We start from the raw sequence: 19219 nt of genomic DNA, 5'->3' as shown, positions 1-19219 counted from the left end.
GCAAGAATTCATATTCTTTTGGTCTTTCGGTAAAGTCACGTAGATAGATTAAAAGAAAAGAACAAAATAACTAAAAAACTACGTTTCGATCGCAACACAAGCAGTCGTCATCAGATCGAAACGTCGTAGTTATTTTGTTATTTTCTTTGAACCTATCTACGTGACTTTACCGAAATACCCAAAGAATAAAACACCATATTACGGGTAGGAACCTCCTGGTTACACCAGCCCACAGGGGATTATTGTGTCCGTCCGTCGTGCATCCAAAGATGGGAGGGGTGGGGCTGGGTGGAGAGGGGAGGGTGGAGAGGGGCTGGGTGGGGAGGGACTGGGTGGGGAGGGTGGGGGAGGGGCTGGTCACCCCGTGGTGCCCTTATAAAACTCAACGTTTCACCTACTCACGCCGGCTTGTGCCTGCCCTCACAGTCGGGCATATTTGCGGAATGCACCACGTGCCACCATTGACCCTGTCCATTGACCGAGCAACCCAACGTTCCTACCAGCTCCCTCCGCAGGAATGTGTTTTCAGAGATCACTCACAACAGCCCCTCCTAGTGGTAATGTCACGAGCCGCCACTGTTCCAAACCCTGTACAGTGGTACCTCGGAGATCGAACTTAATTCGTTCCAAAACCGTGTTCGAACACCGAATTGTTCGAACACCGAATCAATTTTTCCCATAAGAATTAATGGAAATAGCATTAATTGGTTCCCCACCCAAGGATGCTCCTATTATGGGCCATTTTTACACAAAGATTACAATACTAAAATACAGTACAGTACATAAAAGCATACAAAAAACACAGTTGTAATTTATAGAATAAATGAACATTGAACTTCACTTTACCTGTAGTAAGGAGGGTGGATGGCTTGAGTGGAAGGTGGGGAGGTGTCAGTGTTGCTTTGAAGGAGAGTCTCCCTCCATAAACACGTTGGGTAACTGCCCTTCTGGGGTTCTTTATTTTCTTTGCCTTTTTTCGAGCACTGTGATTCACTTGAGGGCCTTTTTACTAAAAACTGATCAAGAGAGGATTGTTTCTGCCTCCGTTTTAAGATGTTTCTGAAATTACTCAATGCATTATCATTATAAAAATCGCCCCCTCTGCTGGCTACTGCCTTATCTGAATATTTTTCTACTAAATTGTGTAACTCAGCCCATTTTGCCACCTTTGCAAAATGGCTTTCGTGTAGAGTTTTTAAAGTTCGAAATTACCTGTTGGTCCATGGGCTGGATGCGAGGAGTCGTATTGGGGGGCAGGAACTTTACAGTGATAAAGGACGAGAGCTACGCGTAAACTGGGTCATTCGCCTGTCTCTGTCACCCTGGCTACGCGTCTCGGCCCAATCAGGTTTTTCTAGTTGTTCGACCTCCGAATTTTTGTTCGATGTCCGGGGCAAAAAATGGTCGAAAATTTTGTTCGATCACCGAATTGTTCGAGTTCTGGGGCGTTCGATCTCCGAGGTACCACTGTATACCCGAATAAACGTAGAGAACACATTGGGTTGTTACCCAAGTCACGCTTGCACCAAGGCGAAGGTGTAAACTTTGCCCTCATATGGTAATGACAAAGTGTTATAAGTATGCAACGTGTTATAAGTATGCACAGGGTATGCACTTTAAAGGTAAGAGGACAAGAGGAAGTTTTGTTTATTTTGTAATTGGACGGAACTGGTTGACGCCTTAAGTTGGCTTCACTGCATTCACAAAGTCGTTGTTCAATAATGGAATGTTTTGTTCAGTTTCCCTTTTTTACATTCGACAAAGCATTTTTTGTTCATTGAGGGAAGTTTAGAACTCGTGTCACAGGCACGAACGCAGTCTAAGTGTTGAGTAATACAAGTTACGTCTTTAGGTTATCAATTATTTAGATTCTTGAGTGTTCAACCACGGCCTTGTAGTTTGTTTTGAAATGAAGTCAAATGGAATATCATCTGACGTTCCAGTTCCAAAATACAGTACTGTACCAAGTCTATGGTGGCTTTGAAGGATAACAAAAACAATCTAGAAATGCAGCTTTTCCAATCGTACAGCAATTTATAACCCTCCGTCAAGTTTCCTGTTAATACCACAGCACTGTATTTTTATGAAATAAATCAAGTTTATTTATATAATTACTACAATCCAATCCCGTACTTTTGACTGGGTCTGTCAAAACGCGTTTGCGGCAGAGGCAAAATATCACTGTATGCTTAAGCGTTGTACAACTACTTACAAGCCAGTTCGAGCAGTTAAAACGTATTCTAAACCGTATAATATTAAGTTACCTTTATCAATTTTAAGAGAAAAAGCCAGTCACACGCGAATTAACATATCCAATTGTTTCCCGTAAACTGGGTTGGGGCAATGCGTAGTCGGTGACATCGGACCGACATTTGGGGCTTTCCGAGTCCCGACTGCACACGGCTGTCGCCGGCCAATTCGACAGTAGGAACCGAAATTAAACGCGCGCTTTTTTACGTAACAGTTACATTACCAACCTGCATCCATTACCACTCATACTTCAAAATAACCAACACGGTGGAGAGGGGGAAGACTTAATCAGCAACTGATTCGATAAAAATGCCAAGACGAGACTTGGAAAAGGCACCGACTATTGCGACGTCATGGCGGGTGTCGCCGCTGTTGTTGTTGTTGTCGCAAGCAACAGCAGCTGATCGCCTGCGTGCGAAGGCCACCGACAATAACCAGACCAAGCGAACACTATCCCAGCGATTTAGAGTCTCATAGCGAGGCGTGCGTTGGTTTGGTTCGTTCCTTAAGTTACATTCGCACCACCCCGCACACAACGTTCAACGTACACCACTGTTCACACCGCGTACAACCGCGAAGCAGGGACGTTCAACACTTACAAGCAGGCCAGGGAGACATCGCGCGTCACGGAGCGGGAAGGGGAAGAAGAAGGGGGCGTCGTGTGTACTGCAGGAACGTCCCAGTTAACGTTGCAAGCCACCGTTTCCGATTGCAGGCTACTCTGATGAATAAAGAACACAGAAAGCCGTGCCGCGTAAATTGAAAGCAATTCTCAAGCAGACAGTCGCGATTATTCACAACACAATGTCCCGTGTGGGGTTTGCATGGCCTGCGAAGAATCTATTTAGCACTCAGGGCGTGCAAACCGATTCGCGTACTGTAAATTCACGCAAGATACGTACCCACCGAGGGGATGAAGCGACGAACGCAGCCCGTGTGGCAAGCGCTGGATGGATTGATTAGAGTCATTTGCGAGTTCATAGAGCAGTGGATTGACCATGGATGATGGTGAAATTGCCATCAACCATTGGACAATCTTTCCCCCGCAACTCCAATTAGCTCGGTTGGCTACGCACGATGGGAAAGTTCAACATACAGTATAGTACAATATACGACAGCACCCTTTCCCACAAGCGTGTTTTCCACACTTGGAAAATAAATGATAAATTCTTAATTTCCACTTATGGGTCAGTTTAGTAATTTCCGCGTAGTTTTATGGTATGAAAGTGCTGACCCACGTGGTGGTTAGTGACGATATTCAATAGCTTTACTCACACCACGGCAGCGAATGTTAACTCCCTCGCTTGGTATGCAGGAGGTCGTGGTTTCTACCCCGACCTAACACTGCTCTATATTCGCAGTCCACGTGTCTTTGTGAGGTCGTGGTTTCTACCCCGACCTAACACTGCTCTATATTCGCAGTCCACGTGTCTCTGTGATATCGTGGTTTCTACCCCGACCTAACACTGCTCTATATTCGCAGTCCACGTGTCTGTGATATCGTGGTTTCTACCCCGACCTAACACTGCTCTATATTCGCAGTCCACGTGTCTCTGTGATATCGTGGTTTCTACCCCGACCTAACACAGCTCTATATTCGCAGTCCACGTGTCTCTGTGATATCGTGGTTTCTACCCCGACCTAACACTGCTCTATATTCGCAGTCCACGTGTCTCTGTGAGGTCGTGGTTTCTACCCCGACCTAACACTGCTCTATATTCGCAGTCCACGTGTCTCTGTGATATCGTGGTTTCTACCCCGACCTAACACTGCTCTATATTCGCAGTCCACGTGTCTCTGTGATATCGTGGTTTCTACCCCGACCTAACACTGCTCTATATTCGCAGTCCACGTGTCTCTGTGAGGTCGTGGTTTCTACCCCGACCTAACACTGCTCTATATTCGCAGTCCACGTGTCTCTGTGATATCGTGGTTTCTACCCCGACCTAACACTGCTCTATATTCGCAGTCCACGTGTCTCTGTGATATCGTGGTTTCTACCCCGACCTAACACTGCTCTATATTCGCAGTCCACGTGTCTCTGTGAGGTCGTGGTTTCTACCCCGACCTAACACTGCTCTATATTCGCAGTCCACGTGTCTCTGTGAGGTCGTGGTTTCTACCCCGACCTAACACTGCTCTATATTCGCAGTCCACGTGTCTCTGCCTGTGCTCACGTCGATTTTCTTCTTCGGGTCCACTTTTTTCCTCCACATTTAGAAACGCGTTTAGATGATTTGGCTGCGATAACTTTCCACATAAATTACTTATTTGAGCTATTTGTGGCCACGTCGTTTATGAAAAACCTAATATCTTAATAAGAAATAGCTTAGATTTGTATATATTTTTAAGTGATCTGTTTACCTTTCCTGTACTGTGCACTCCTCTCGTGTTTTTGCATTGTAACGTTCTGACCAGCCCCTACTGGCCATCTATGAAAAAGTGTTATAGCTCATCGGATTTCTCCAGTATAGATATGATTTAGAAAAAGAGCTATATAGCTCAGTGGGTCTTACCTGGTAAACAAAAAAAACTGTGTTAAAGTCTTACTTTCATTTTAGTGACGATACAATCGATACATGAAGCGAACGCGATTAAATATCCGTCACGTTGCAGTATTACCCCTTTAACTTGCGACGTTTTCTGATGTTTAACGTGGACGATGTTGGAGAACAAAGTTAATAAACCATCTTGTTCAACCTGCTTTTACAGAACCGTTGCTCCAACGTGATGTAACTTCAAATGGCTTCACAATTTTTCCCACACATTGGTCTCTCTTTTGAAAATTGCTTACGAAGTATGTCATGTGTTAAGCGAACATGCACATGACGAACAGATCATTGTTTGTAACGCCTTTCTAGCATTTTTTTTAATCCACGTGATTCATCGTTTCAAGTGACTCGTCAAACAAACCCGTCATCGGCACGTGGGCGCTCCTTTCAACAGTGGATTCACAATGCTGAATGTATAATATTGATAGAAAATCATAATTTTTCAGTTACATTTTCGTTGGTTTCTGTAACGTGTTTGAGTGCTACCCTTTATAAACGAAACTGCTAAACGTTTACAAAAAAATAAACAGCCAATAACACTGCCTGAAATGAAATATACAGGGTGATATTTATTTTAACAAATCACATAGGGTAACTTAATTTATTTTAACAAATGTTCAAACTGACTTCCATTAACGTTAATGCACGCATGAATTCTGTTTCGAAATAAATGTAGGATTTTTTTTTGTAAGATTACAGGAGTAATATTTGAACATTAATCAATTACGTTGTTTCAATTCATGCAGAGTACTTGGTCGAGTTTTGTAATGAGGGATTTGCGGTGACCCCACAGGAAGAGGACGAAACAAAACATATAGAACATAAATTAAAACATAATATTTAAATGTCAGTGTAAAAATAAATCAAATAACCCTGTATCCTGACTTTTGAGCCACCCTGCATTTAAGTCGACATTTCGGACAATGGTCATTCCCAGGACCTAAAGAGTGCTCAGAGCAAGAGTGTATAAAGATTGGGGACTGCACTTTACACCATTGGGCCTGATGAGAATTAAAACGTTTCCTGAAGACCAGTTTTACATTGGTGTATCAGTAGCAACTGAGTAATAGACATCCCCTTTAATGTTGAAAGCCTTCGTTTCTTATGAAATTAACTAAATTCTCTAAAAACGTTCAACTATAAAATGTGGTGGCGGGATTTGTGATCTGTATTATTTGGTCGCTATAATGTACACACCACACCAATTACAAAACTTGGTTTCGACCTGAAACAACTTAAAGTCAGACCCGTTTAAACGGATCACTAAAGTCTGACAGTCTATCATATTACATTCCAATACTGTATAACAATATAAACCTACTCTCTACAATTTAGCCAAAATGTGCTATATGGTGACACGTCATGTCTGCGTTAATGTCTGCACTCCGGATAGAATTCCCTTGGATGTAAATTTCTGTGTGGGAGGAGATTGTCAAATGCGAGATGAGACATTTTGTTGGTTATGTATCTTGGCTGGAATTGAAGGTCACACGAGGTCGCACGATGTGATGAATGTATATGTACATTGAATGTACGCACCATACGTAGCCAATGGATACATATACAGCACAAATAACAAAAACTTGAACACATTCGTCAATAACACTGCCCTAAAAGGAAAACAATGGGTGACATTGAAGGCATTTGCAGAAAGATATTAAGTGCTTTGCCTGAAATGTCACCTATAACATATGAATATACTATATGTGACCCGTGCCCACTGTGCCTCGGTTTTTCCTGGCTGTGATCGTCTTTTTGGGCACAGTGTCAAACATGTGTTCAAAAGAAAATAAAGAGGTTATTATAATACTGAAGCACGAAAATATGCACCATTTGACAAGTACTGGTTACATTTACACATTACTTTCCGTGTTAGTTTTGACGATTGTGTAATTTGTATTATTGCTTCTGCACAACTACGGAAGCACTATAAGCAATACAAATGTTTTATCAGTGTCATCCATTTAAAGTCTGCTGTATAATTTATCAATCTACTTCTCGTGCAGTACATGGATGAATTAGCTTGCATTAATATTGCATTCTCAAATTACGAATTGTCTCATAGCATAGCTGCCCCCTCTCGGCAGCTGTCCCTGTGCAGCACTGGGAAGGTACATGCCCATCGCTGAGTCAGCTGTTGTCACACCTCAGAATATTCATTTCATCAGAATCCTTTATCTTTGAGAAATCCGATGAACTAAGAAGCTATTTTTTACAGACGTCCAGTAGTTTTCACAGCTGTCCAGTAGCTAGGTCGGTGATGTGCATTAGTCTACCAATAGGGAGTGATGATAGCTATATGTGGGTAATATAAAAAAAAAAATCCAATTTGAACAAAGATTGACATTGCATGTTTTTTTTATGGTAGGGTGGGGTATACCGGCAGAAGCCTGAGGAAACCTATACAAGAACAGGAGAACATACAAATTCCACACAGGATGCCGGCTATGTATTATTACCACTGCCCCACCTTGCCACATGATTGTACAAGATAGGGTTCATCTTCTTTGGTTCTTTCGGTAAAGTCACGTAGAATGAGAATAAAATAATAAATTGATAAAATAAAATAACACAATAATATTCTCACGACGTTTCGGCCACAACACAAGCGGCCTTCATCAGGTGAAGGGGACGAGACTGTCTGGAGGACAGCGCTGGAGTGAGAAAGCCACGCTGAGATCACGACCTTTAAGCTGTGAGAAGAAACAAAGCGCCTTGACAAAGGAATTAGCATATAATTTAGCATTGAAATGGCTGAGTGATTAGCTTGTGACTGGTCACAGAAAAGGCTATGTTAAAGTTAAAGCATACACATCCGCAAAGGCACCCCTTGACAAAGGAATTAGCATAGAATTTAGCATTGAAATAGCTAAGTTAAAGTATACACATCCGCAGAGGCACTCCTTGACAAAGGAATTAGCATATAATTTAGCATTGAAATAGCTGAGTGATTAGCTTGTAACTGGTCACAGAAAGAGCTATGTTAAAGTCAGAGCATATACATTCATCGAGGCAACTAGTACAAATCAAACAGGAGAATTTAGCATTGAAATAACTAGGCGAATTTAGCATTGAAATAACTGAGTGATTAGCTTGTGACTGGTCACATGAATGGCTATGTTGAAGTTAAGGCCTACACATCTGAGCTATTCACATTAACTGGGTATACAATACAATATATAATGAATACTATATAGTGAACCAATAAAAAAATACTAAAATATAAATTACCTCAATGTTATCAATAAACTCTATATTCTCCAATCAGCTAAGCTACCAACAATAAGTCGTTATATATCACAATGCTATATGGCGAAAAATGGGTGGATTCTTACCCTCAACTTTAGCACCACGGATAGTTACGGGTCCCGTTCAGACGGACGAGTTCATCCATGGTCGGAACAGAGGAGGGGGAGAGAGACAGCTGCGAGGCGCTGTTATACTCCATGTTGTAAACCATACCATTAACCGTGGTGTGAGAGGTATTAAGAGTCAATGCCAGCGAAAGAGCTGCGGTCTGAAGGTCATCGTAAAATACAATTAATTAAGAACGGAAATGGTTTAAAACATCTTTCCAATGGTTACTAAGCCAGAATCCATCTTCTCGATTGAAATTGTCTCTGTGCTTGTATATGTGAATGGCCTCATGAACGAAGGCCTCATGAACGAAGGCCATTCACATATACAAGCACAGAGACAATTTCAATCGAGAAAATGGATTCTGGCTTAGTAACCATTGGAAAGATGTTTTAAACCATTTCCGTTCTTAATTAATTGTATTTTACGATGACCTTCAGACCGCAGCTCTTTCGCTGGCATTGACTCTTAATACCTCTCACATCACGGTTAATGGTATGGTTTACAACATGGAGTATAACAGTGCCTCGCAGCTGTCTCTCTCCCCCTCCTCTGTTCCGACCATGGATGAACTCGTCCGTCTGAACGGGGCCCGTAGCTATCCGTGGTGCTAAAGTTGAGGGTAAGAATCCACCCATTTTTCGCCATATAGCATTGTGATATATAACGACTTATTGTTGGTAGCTTAGCTGATTGGAGAATATAGAGTTTATTGATAACATTGAGGTATTTTATATTTTAGTATTTTTTATTGGTTCACTATATAGTATTCATGATATATTGTAATGTATACCCAGTTACTGTGAATAGCTCAGATGTGTAGGCCTTAACTTCAACATAGCCATTTATGTGACCAGTCACAAGCTAATCACTCAGTTATTTCAATGCTGAATTCGCCTAGTTATTTCAATGCTAAATTCTCCTGTTTGATTTGTACTAGTTGCCCCGGTGAATGTATATGCTCTGACTTTAACATAGCTATTTCTGTGACCAGTTACAAGCTAATCACTCAGCTATTTCAATGCTAAATTCTATGCTAATTCCTTTGTCAAGGAGTGCCTCTGCGGATGTGTATACTTTAAATTAGCTATTTCAATGCTAAATTCTATGCTAATTCCTTTGTCAAGGGGTGCCTTTGCGGATGTGTATGCTTTAACTTTAACATAGCCTTTTCTGTGACCAGTCACTAGCTAATCACTCAGCCATTTCAATGCTAAATTATATGCTAATTCCTTTGTCAAGGCGCTTTGTTTCTTCTCACACAGCTTAAAGGTCGTGATCTCAGCGTGGCTTTCGCACTCCAGCGCTGTCCTCCAGACAGTCACGTCCCCTTCACCTGATGAAGGCCGCTTGTGTTGTGGCCGAAACGTCGTGAGAATATTATTGTGTTATTTTATTTTATCAATTTTTTTATTTTATTCTCATTCTACGTGACTTTACCGAAAGAACCAAAGAAGATGAATCCTTGCAGTCACGAAAGCTTTAAATCGAAAGATAGGGTTCGTCTGGCATCTCGCTGGAAATTATTCCTTGTCGGTTGACATCAAGGTATCATATATCGTAACCTTAGCTTACGCATCATTGAATGTTGTGTTCAACATGCGTATGTGTATCAGGATATAATGTTTTAAACATAGTATTCTTTGGGTCTTTCGGTAAAGTCACTGTGCCTCGCTTTTTTTCATATTCTTTGGGACTTTGAACCTATCTACGTGAATTTACCGAAAGACATAAAATATGAATTCCTGCAATCACGAAAGCTTTAAGTCAAGATTTAACACATGGTGTATGGTGCTTTGAAATAAAAGAGTTATCTCTATTTGGTATCAATCTCATTGTGTGTGTGTGTACCCTGGATTGCGTCCCCACAATGCAGAAACATCACTTGCACAGGGCAGGATGTGGATAGGTCCGGCCTCGGGTCCCAAGTGTCTGTTGCCTCGCTGCAAATAGAAATTAAAGAATACACGTAATACAGGTTATACTTTTGTTTTAACGTAAAGCAGTACACAGCTTTCATCAGCAATACGTAAAATTACAGTACGATAAAAAGTTAATGTATGTGACTGAAAAACAACCGTAAACTTAACCATGATTTGGCCAATGTTTCGAAAAGCACGTTACAGCACAACTATAACATTTTAAGAAGCTTCGACCATGGCATTTTAACAAGTCTCAATTTAACACGTTTAATTTTGTGACATTTCACGAATTTCGTTAACATTTCTCACCAGAGGGTAATTCTTACAACGGCAAGCGACCTGCGTGATCGTGATCACTGCTTCTCCCATACTGGAATATTACAATCGAAACTACATTCCTCGTCGAGTGCTCATCACGAAATGTACGGTACTTTCCGAGTGTTTTTTTTATTTGTAGTTTAACATTTTAGAAATTGAAGCCAGTTAAATATATTTGAAGAATGAATGAGTAATAAATGAACAGTGAGAGATGTGGGGGTTGGGGGAACCTCTGCGCACGTCATTTGTGTTAACCGGACTTAAAATACCCTCACCGAAAAGTACACAATTACAATAGCGCACAGATTTCTTCTGTGCGTCAAGTTGCGACAGTCGGTATACAATGCAAAACAGGAGCTTAAACTCGCATAACACGTCTATCACGTCAAATAACGCGTTTTAATTTAAACGACACTACTCAGATCGATTTGGTTGAATATAGAGGGTTATTTTAAACGAGAGCGACTTGTCCTTCGGATACCAGGGGCAGGACTAGCCTAGCCCGTCTCGGGAAATCGGACCCCCTTCGCCGGCAGGGGATTCAGGCGACGCAGGGGTCGGCGGGGGAAGGCCGGGCCACCATGAGCGGCGGCGTCGTTCAGGAAGAGGTGGCCGTGTTAGAGGCCATCTACTGTGCAAAAGGCGAGCTGGAGGTGCGAGAACGTTCAGGTGATTTAAACACATTGTGTTTATATACATGGTATTTAAAGTATACGGCATTGGAGCACAATATATTAGTAAGGGTCACTGCCCGAAACGTCGCCGATTACACAGACTCTTCGGGCAGCGGTATTGACAGACGTGTCATTGGTGATTTAAACTCGGCCTTCATTTGTTTCTCGTGGGCTCGTTTTATAGCAACTGTTCTTCTAGCGAAAGTCACGCTGGTGGGTGAGAATAAGTGGCCGCAGATAGACAAGCAAAGAGCCTGTCCATGTATCTGTCTCCACAAATAAAATGCTAAAGAATCATTTAAACGCCCCTCTGCGAGTGAATCATTTCGACAGCATTTATTCAATACAAGCTAAACTCACGACTGATTTCGATATTCACACTCTCAGCAGAAATAGGTTTCCTTGAATCAATGCTGGCGAACCGCCAAATGTTAAAGGCAAAGTACCCCTTTTTAAGATATGGGTCCAAGTTCGACACATTATATACAGTATAATACGTAACTCTAATAGCATCGTGGAGAATATAAATACTGTACGGTACTGTATTATAAAGCGAAAAGATACCAACCGAACCTCAAAAGATCGCTAGATGTCGCTAGTGGGATATTTAACAAGTATTGTAATGCGTCATGGGACCTCCTTTGCCAGTACCAAAATATAAGAATACACTGACACCTTTTTTTACATGTATTGTAATGCATTAAACAGTAAACTGTGTAACGAGGCGAAGTTAATACGTATTAAATACACGATCATGTCACTAACAAAAGCGAAATTCCGTATATCGCGCCCTCTTCTTCCCATTCATTTGGAGATGCGTTCCTATGGAAAGCATTTCGGCCCAAGACAATAAAATCACACTTAGGAATGTAGAAAACATTTTCAAGCATATATTTTGTGGAAAAATGTATACTTTATGATAAAATAATACTGTACTTATGAGAAACTGTGGTCGTCGCCGTGTGAGGTGGTTGGTGCAGCTCAATGTTGCATTGGGGTTACTGGGAGGGAGAGGCGCTCGGGTTATCTGTCTCACCCTGGGATTCATCTTCTGCTTCAGCCTCTGTTACCAACGGAGAAGCACACATTGGCATGGTTGCTTCACTCATTCGCAGACTTTTTGCAAAAAAATGCATCCAAACATAGCTTGCCTTTTGAAAACCTCTTCTCCTTGCAGTGTTCCTTGTATAGCAATTGATCATATCGTTAACTCCTTCAAACCTGAAGCCCACATTCACGATTGGCATCGTTATCCGTAAGGATTTGCAAATATGCCTCAATATTAAAAGGCTTCAGACAATTGCTTTCGAGTCAGCTGACGTGGGGTGGGTGCACCTTATTCACTGTGTGTGTGACAGGTAATTACAGGCCTCTGTCAATCCACTCCTGGATTAAGGCTTCCCCATGCCCCTCTGGTCGTGGGGCTTCTTTGACCATGCTTCACTGCGCTGGTCGGTGCGGGATGGTGAAATTGTGATCTGATATGCTCCGATGCCCGTGTTTTTTAACATACGATGCTTCACGTTGCTAGTATCACACTGTATGACAGACAGCTTGCCTCTGTGATCTGCATGTGATGTCATTTGGATGTTAATGTTCAAACATTTAATGGGTTTTGCAAACCTAGAAAATGGGCTCTAACACAAAATAACATGTAATAGTATTCACGAGAACATCAATATATGTATGATATATGCAGCTATATAGCTCATTAAGCAGTTCTCAAAAGATGTCCCTGTCAGAGTGCAAAAATTACTCACCCTGCAAGGGATGTTTTTTTTTAGTTACAAATGGGATAACATTGGCGCTCAACATTTGCTGCGAGTCAAGGGGTGTGCGGTACCCACTGCGCACCCTCATCCGCCTGCCGCCTGGCTACCCAACGCGACAACACCTAGACGTGGTGTCGTTGCATGTGGACGGAGCGGCGAGCTCGGCTGCGCTGACGAGGGAGCAGTGCAGGACTCTTCTGCACAACATCCGCCAGCGAGCCTTCGCCCTCCCGCCACAGCCGGCCGTGCACGACCTAGCCTCGTGGCTTCAGCAGAACTTTGAGACGTTGCTTCACGTCGGAGGGGTCACGATAACAGCAGAGCAAGAGGAATATGGCAAACATCTTTGCTCAGAAGCTGCATCACCTGGGAATAAAGATGGAAACATATCCGCGAAGGATTTGGAAGTATGTGTAGCATTTTTTTTATAAATTAAAAAAAATCAGGTTACGTGACTGGTTGAAATTAGCAGTGAATAGTCAATATTGAATTGATACAGATGGAGGGGGTGTGGCGCAGTGGTATAAGCACAATGTGCTTTTAACCTGACTATCTGACTTTGATTCCTGGCCACGGCTAACGTCAGTAGTAAGTTATATCCTAACAGGTCCTGGACATTTGCCTCTACCAACCGACACTGACCAGCAAACTTATATTTAGGCAAATATCCCCCATGACTGACCAGGCATGGGGATATCTTCATCCTGCAGTGGATTGACAGGCTGTACAGTAATTACTCTTTGGTTTCTTCGGTAAAGTCACGTAGATAAAATAAAATTAAAATAAAAGAAAACAACTAAATCAAATCACGACGTTTCGGAGGCAACACAAGCTTCCGTCTTCAGGTGGAACAGTCACAGCAAGATAGCTGCATCAAGTGGGGAGCTCTGAGACCCTCGAGCTTATATACAGGTTAAGGTGGGGGGGGGAGGAGCCAAGCAGGGAGCCACGACGGCGTGCGGGGCTAAGGTTCAGGTGGGGGGGAGGAGCCAAGCAGGGAACGACGATGAGGCTAAGTTAATCCGTCTTTTGTTATGTTGAGGGTTCGGGGGAAGCGGTGGTTCAGTGCACGGGAGCAATGAAAAATGGTAAAAAAAAAAGGCTGTGCTCTTATAAGGTTACTGAAGTTTTGACTTGGTTTATGACATCTTTCCAGTGGTTAAATTTCGATTTAAAGCTTTCGTGACTGCAATGATTCATCTTCTTTGGTTCTTTCGGTAAAGTCACGTAGAATGAGAATAAAATAATAAATTGATAAAATAAAATAACACAATAATATTCTCACGACGTTTCGGCCACAACACAAGCGGCCTTCATCAGGTGAAGGGAGCGAGACTGTCTGGTAGGACAGCGCTGGAGTGAGAGAGCCACGTTCAGATCACGGCTTTTAAGCCTCAAATTTCCGTACCACGGAAATTTGAGTACCACGGAAATTTGAGGCTTAAAAGCCGTGATCTGAACGTGGCTCTCTCACTCCAGCGCTGTCCTACCAGACAGTCTCGCTCCCTTCACCTGATGAAGGCCGCTTGTGTTGTGGCCGAAACGTCGTGAGAATATTATTGTGTTATTTTATTTTATCAATTTATTATTTTATTCTCATTCTACGTGACTTTACCGAAAGAACCAAAGAAGATTTCCAGTGGTTGCTTAATTCTCATCAAAACATTATACCATAGAGCTCATTGCATTTCTGACCAACACCACCTGACCAGCGAATTGAAACATGTACATCTAGCCCTCAAGATGAACGGTTACTCTGACCGTATCATCCGCCAAGCTGTTTCTCCTACCATACAGAAGCAACCACTTGACACTCCGATCAAAATCATCACACTGCCATACATAGCAGGTGTCACCAAAAGGATTTCCAAAATTCTAAACAAACACAAGATCCAGGTTCGGTTCAATACAGTACACAAAATCCGTGATCTGATCCCATCTGTAAAGGATGTCATTCCTGACTTACAGTACCCCGGTGTTTACAAATTGAGTTGTATCTGCGGTGACTGCTATATCGGGGAGACAAAACGACATATTTCTGACCGAATTCGCGAGCACAAATCAGATTTGAAACACAGCAGAACGAATTCTTCGGCCGTGGCTGATCATTGTCTCAACACAGCGGGTTCTCATGACATTGTTTTCTCCGATACCAAAGTACTATGCGAACCTCCCGGTTATTACCAAAGATTTGTCCATGAAGTCATCCAGATATACAAACATAGACACAACTTCAACCGAGAGGATAGTTTTAAATTAAGCAACCACTGGAAAGATGTCATAAACCAAGTCAAAACTTCAGCTACCTTATAAGAGCACAGCCTTTTTTTTACCATTTTTCATTGCCCCCGTGCAGGGAACCACCGCTTGCCCCGAACCCTCAACATAACAAAAGACGGATTAATTTGGCTCCTCCCCCCCACCTTAACCTGTATATAAGCTCGAGGGTCTCAGAGCTCCCCACTTGATGCAGCTCTCTTGCGGTAACTTCCATCTGAAGACGGAAGCTTGTGTTGCCTCCGAAACGTCGTGATTTGATTTAGTTGTTTTCTTTTATTTTAATTTTATTTTATCTACGTGACTTTACCGAAAAAAACCAAAGAGTATGAATCATTGCAGTCACGAAAGCTTCAAATCTAGAATGTACAGTAATTCCTCGTTTAACGCGGTATGTGTACCTTAAAAGTGATTTGTTAAGCCAAAATGCGTTTAGCAAAAACGATATCGTACACACATGGCAGGACAAAGAACTGAAACTGAGATAAGGGTAACAGCACGTACTGTATAATTCCGTGCATATATTTTGAATGTCCATACTGCTCAGCCACGCAGCTCAAGAAAGTAGTTTGTCGTGGACCGCTGAGAAACCGCATCAACAACGTGCACATTCCACGTTGTGCAAAACATATTCCCGAATAGAAGAACCACATTGTAGCGAAAACGTGTTATGCGAAAACGCGTTGAGTGTGCATTTACCATATGTTATAATTATATGTTGTAAACAACTATCAGCATAAGTACAGGCGGTCCTCGACTTAAGTCGGCTTTACTTATGTCCATGCCTACTTAAGGCAGGTCGCCAATTTCCACCCATGTTATTGCTTTCAGCGATTTGGACCCACACAGCATGACTCGGGTGCCGGTTCTGCGCACAAACGTACAATATGTCGCCCAGTCAGTCTGCATCCCAACGCGCTCCTGTGCTAAACCTCTGTGCATTCTTAGTGACTTTTAATAATCTTTTTTAATTTCATCATTAAAAATGGCAAATTAAAGCAACTGTGAGTGCTCTCGTGATGGTGTTGAAAAGGGGCGTAGCAGAAAGGCCTTATTATATTCAATCCAAAGAAAGCCAGGAATTACGAATACTCGCAATGGAAATTTTGTATAATAAATTTTTGTATAATAAATAAAATGCAAGAAGATCTTGATGCATTTGAGATCCACCAAAAATGTAACAATACAAAGAGTAATTGGATTTAGTTTCCTAGGCTAGAGTAATTGGATTTAGTTTCCTAGGCCAGAGTAATTGGATTTAGTTTCCTAGGCCAGAGTAATTGGATTTAGTTTCCTAGGCCAGAGTAATAGGATTTAGTTTCCTAGGCCAGAGTAATTGGATTTAGTTTTCTAGGCCAGAGTAATTGGATTTAGTTTCCTAGGCCAGAGTAATAGGATTTAGTTTCCTAGGCCAGAGTAATTGGATTTAGTTTCCTAGGCCAGAGTAATTGTATTTAGTTTCCTAGGCCAGAGTAATTGGATTTAGTTTCCTAGGCCAGAGTAATTGGATTTAGTTTCCTAGGCCAGAGTAATTGGATTTAGTTTTCTAGGCCAGAGTAATTGGATTTAGTTTCCTAGGCCAGAGTAATTGTATTTAGTTTCCTAGGCCAAAGTAATTGTATTTAGTTTCCTAGGCCAGAGTAATTGGATTTAGTTTCCTAGGCCAGAGTAATTGTATTTAGTTTCCTAGGCCAGAGTAATTGGATTTAGTTTCCTAGGCAAATATTCTGCCAACAGTCTAATTTTCATGCATTTTATTTTAAAAAATTCAGTCAATCTCAAATCCACTAACAATTCCATGATTAAATAATCACATAATTCATATGTGATCATTAATAATTACATTTGTAATTTATATGTTATTTTCATTGATACAGACATTAATGCATAATTCTTGAAGGCATAAACAAATGCTTCATGTCGTGCCAATAAGGCAGAGATATTAATGAAAAATGTATGATTATTACAACCAACACATTTGTAATAAATGGATCTTCATATACATGGTACTGTATTGACCTTATAAGCTCTAATAGCTCGTATGGCCACATGCAGGTTTAAAAGCCAGCTTACAAGGGCTACACCACAGACGAGAGCTTATTCATCCTGTGGCTCCTCCAGGTTTGCCAGATGTTAAGACAGATAAGTTTGAACTGGGTTTGACGAGATATGGTCAAACTATAGTACACCACTCTATATCATACAATGGAAGATCAGTGATAGTCATATGATATGTTTTGCAACATTGTCAAAGAGTGATTATCTGTGCTCATCTTATTTTCTGAAATCAAGTTTTCAATAATAAAGTTATAAAATATAGCTTTGAGCCATGAAATTAGTGCTTCAAAAATGTTCTAGAGTAATTGACTGCACGATAGTTATATGACATAACTTCTGTCGTTAATGTAATTGTGTAAATGGCAGCACGTTTCTTATAAGCGTTATATATTGTAAAGTTGCAATGATTTTAAAATGTATGGCTGCCTTATATGGTGTGAACTGCGGATGAATGATACGTTTATCTTAATTTGTACTAGAATTATATCAAAGCACAAAAACAATGAAGCAATAATGAAAAATATAATTACTAAGATAAGGTCAACTGATGTGGCTATAACTGTCATATGAAATTATACAATTGTATGGTATCGTGCAAATTATATTGCGTGCATGACACGTGACATGGTCTGCAGGTGAAGGGGACGGTTGCCCTGTTGCGTCTGGATCACATGCGAGCACGGGCCCGGTACACACGGACCATCGAGGGTTGGGTGGCCAAATTGGGCCTGATGGGACGCCTGCTGTTCTACAACAAATTAATCCTTGTCCTGCTGCAGGGCAGCCTCTGCAGTATTCGAGTAAATGGCTTCAATTTCTTGTGTACACGGCAAGCACTTTAAAATCAATTAGAGCGTATGCATATTGCATAATGGAGGGGGGGGGGGGGAGGTCCTGAATATGAACTCTTAAAATAGTGCTATGCAAGAGGCATGAAGCAGGTAAATCATAGGAAAAATGTGTCAAATCTACACTGACATCATCAGCCATGATCTTTGCACTGCTGGTTGAAGCCACCTGAGTCATTACCATCTGTCACAGTTTTGTGATGCAACAATCCATGAGCTCCTGCACACACTCTTCATTCATTGCTCCATCTCTGCAGTGGACATCCTCTCAGGCATTTTCTTTGGTTCTTTCGGTAAAGTCACGTAGAATGAGAATAAAATAATAAAATAAAATAAGACAATAAAATTCTCACGACGTTTCGGCCACAACACAAGTAGCCCTCTTCAGGTGAAGTAACAAAACTGTCGGGACGACAGAGCTCTTTACCGAAAGAGCCAAAGAAGATGAATCCTTGCAGTCACGAAAACTTTAAATCGAAATTTCTTCTCAGGCATGTTTTCTCCATTAGCTACCACTTTGTCATTCGTCTCAACCACCGACCATCATCCCTTCTCGGAACAAATTCTACCCGAGCCCACTTTAAAGGTCGTCAGTACTAATTTGTTTAAGATTATTATGGAAATGTAATTGCAACAAGGGAGTATAATGACACCAGTATGGCCACTTTTGCATGAGCGTCAATGTGCAAAATTTCACAAAACTCAGCTGATATACCCAGTAGGAGCGCTAACTTGTCTTTCTCTTTCCAGGAGTATATTGTGTTGCAGAAAACAAGCAAGGTAGATGTAGACTCCAGTGGGAAGAGATGCAAAGAGAAGATGATGAGTGTGCTTTGGGAGGGTACCATGTCTACACGGCAATACAGGTACAGCAGATTAGTCTTGCAGTGATCTGCAGTGCCTTGGGATTATGAAGGCGGTTGGCTGGCTCGCTGCTCAATGGTATAAATCCTCATATCAGTGTGCGTTGCTGGCATCTCTTAAGGGTTTATCAGATCAATATCAGCCCATTGAGAATTGTTTTGAAATACTTTCACAAGTGATTAAAATGATCCTTTGAGGGTCTTATAAGTAATAGTATACACAGTTCGACTGCAACAAAAGGATACACATTTTTAGAATGTACCGTCTTTAACTCGGACTATTTTGCTATTAAACACCCTATTGTGACTGTCGCTCAATAGTATGACT

The 19219-nt window shown here is 41.6% G+C and overlaps 2 protein-coding genes across 18 annotated transcripts in view; one reads left to right on the top strand and one right to left on the bottom strand.

Annotated features, from left to right (window-relative positions):
- LOC116946028 (baculoviral IAP repeat-containing protein 7-A-like) overlaps positions 1 to 19219 on the bottom strand; it is a 49505-nt gene that overhangs the window by 10706 nt on the left and 19580 nt on the right. For 4 of the 16 annotated variants that reach the window (XM_076069577.1, XM_076069578.1, XM_076069586.1 and 1 more), the window contains one exon: positions 10011 to 10102. In XM_076069577.1, coding sequence (XP_075925692.1) covers positions 10011 to 10102 — 92 coding nt within the window. Of the gene's footprint in view, positions 1 to 846; positions 999 to 2849; positions 3120 to 3152; positions 3663 to 10010; positions 10103 to 19219 lie in introns of those variants that run through there. The other 12 variants (XM_076069584.1, XM_076069585.1, XM_076069589.1 and 9 more) reach the window with 9 other exon arrangements.
- Positions 10934 to 19219, top strand: part of RWDD3 (RWD domain containing 3) — a 10936-nt gene continuing 2650 nt past the window's right edge. Inside the window, exons 1-4 of one of the 2 annotated variants that reach the window (XM_032960857.2) lie at positions 10934 to 11068; positions 12858 to 13252; positions 17816 to 17980; positions 18779 to 18894. In XM_032960857.2, coding sequence (XP_032816748.1) covers positions 10981 to 11068; positions 12858 to 13252; positions 17816 to 17980; positions 18779 to 18894 — 764 coding nt within the window. In that variant the 5' untranslated portion in view covers positions 10934 to 10980. The remainder of the gene's footprint in view (positions 11069 to 12857; positions 13253 to 17815; positions 17981 to 18778; positions 18895 to 19219) is intronic. The other variant, XM_032960858.2, reaches the window with a different exon arrangement.

Source organism: Petromyzon marinus, chromosome 25 (assembly GCF_048934315.1).
Source record: "Petromyzon marinus isolate PM22_M1 ecotype Great Lakes invasive population chromosome 25, UKy_Petmar_22M1.pri1.0, whole genome shotgun sequence".
NCBI lineage: Eukaryota > Metazoa > Chordata > Hyperoartia > Petromyzontiformes > Petromyzontidae > Petromyzon > Petromyzon marinus.
Note: the sequence above shows the minus strand (reverse complement) of the source record. Positions and strands in the feature narration are given on the sequence as shown.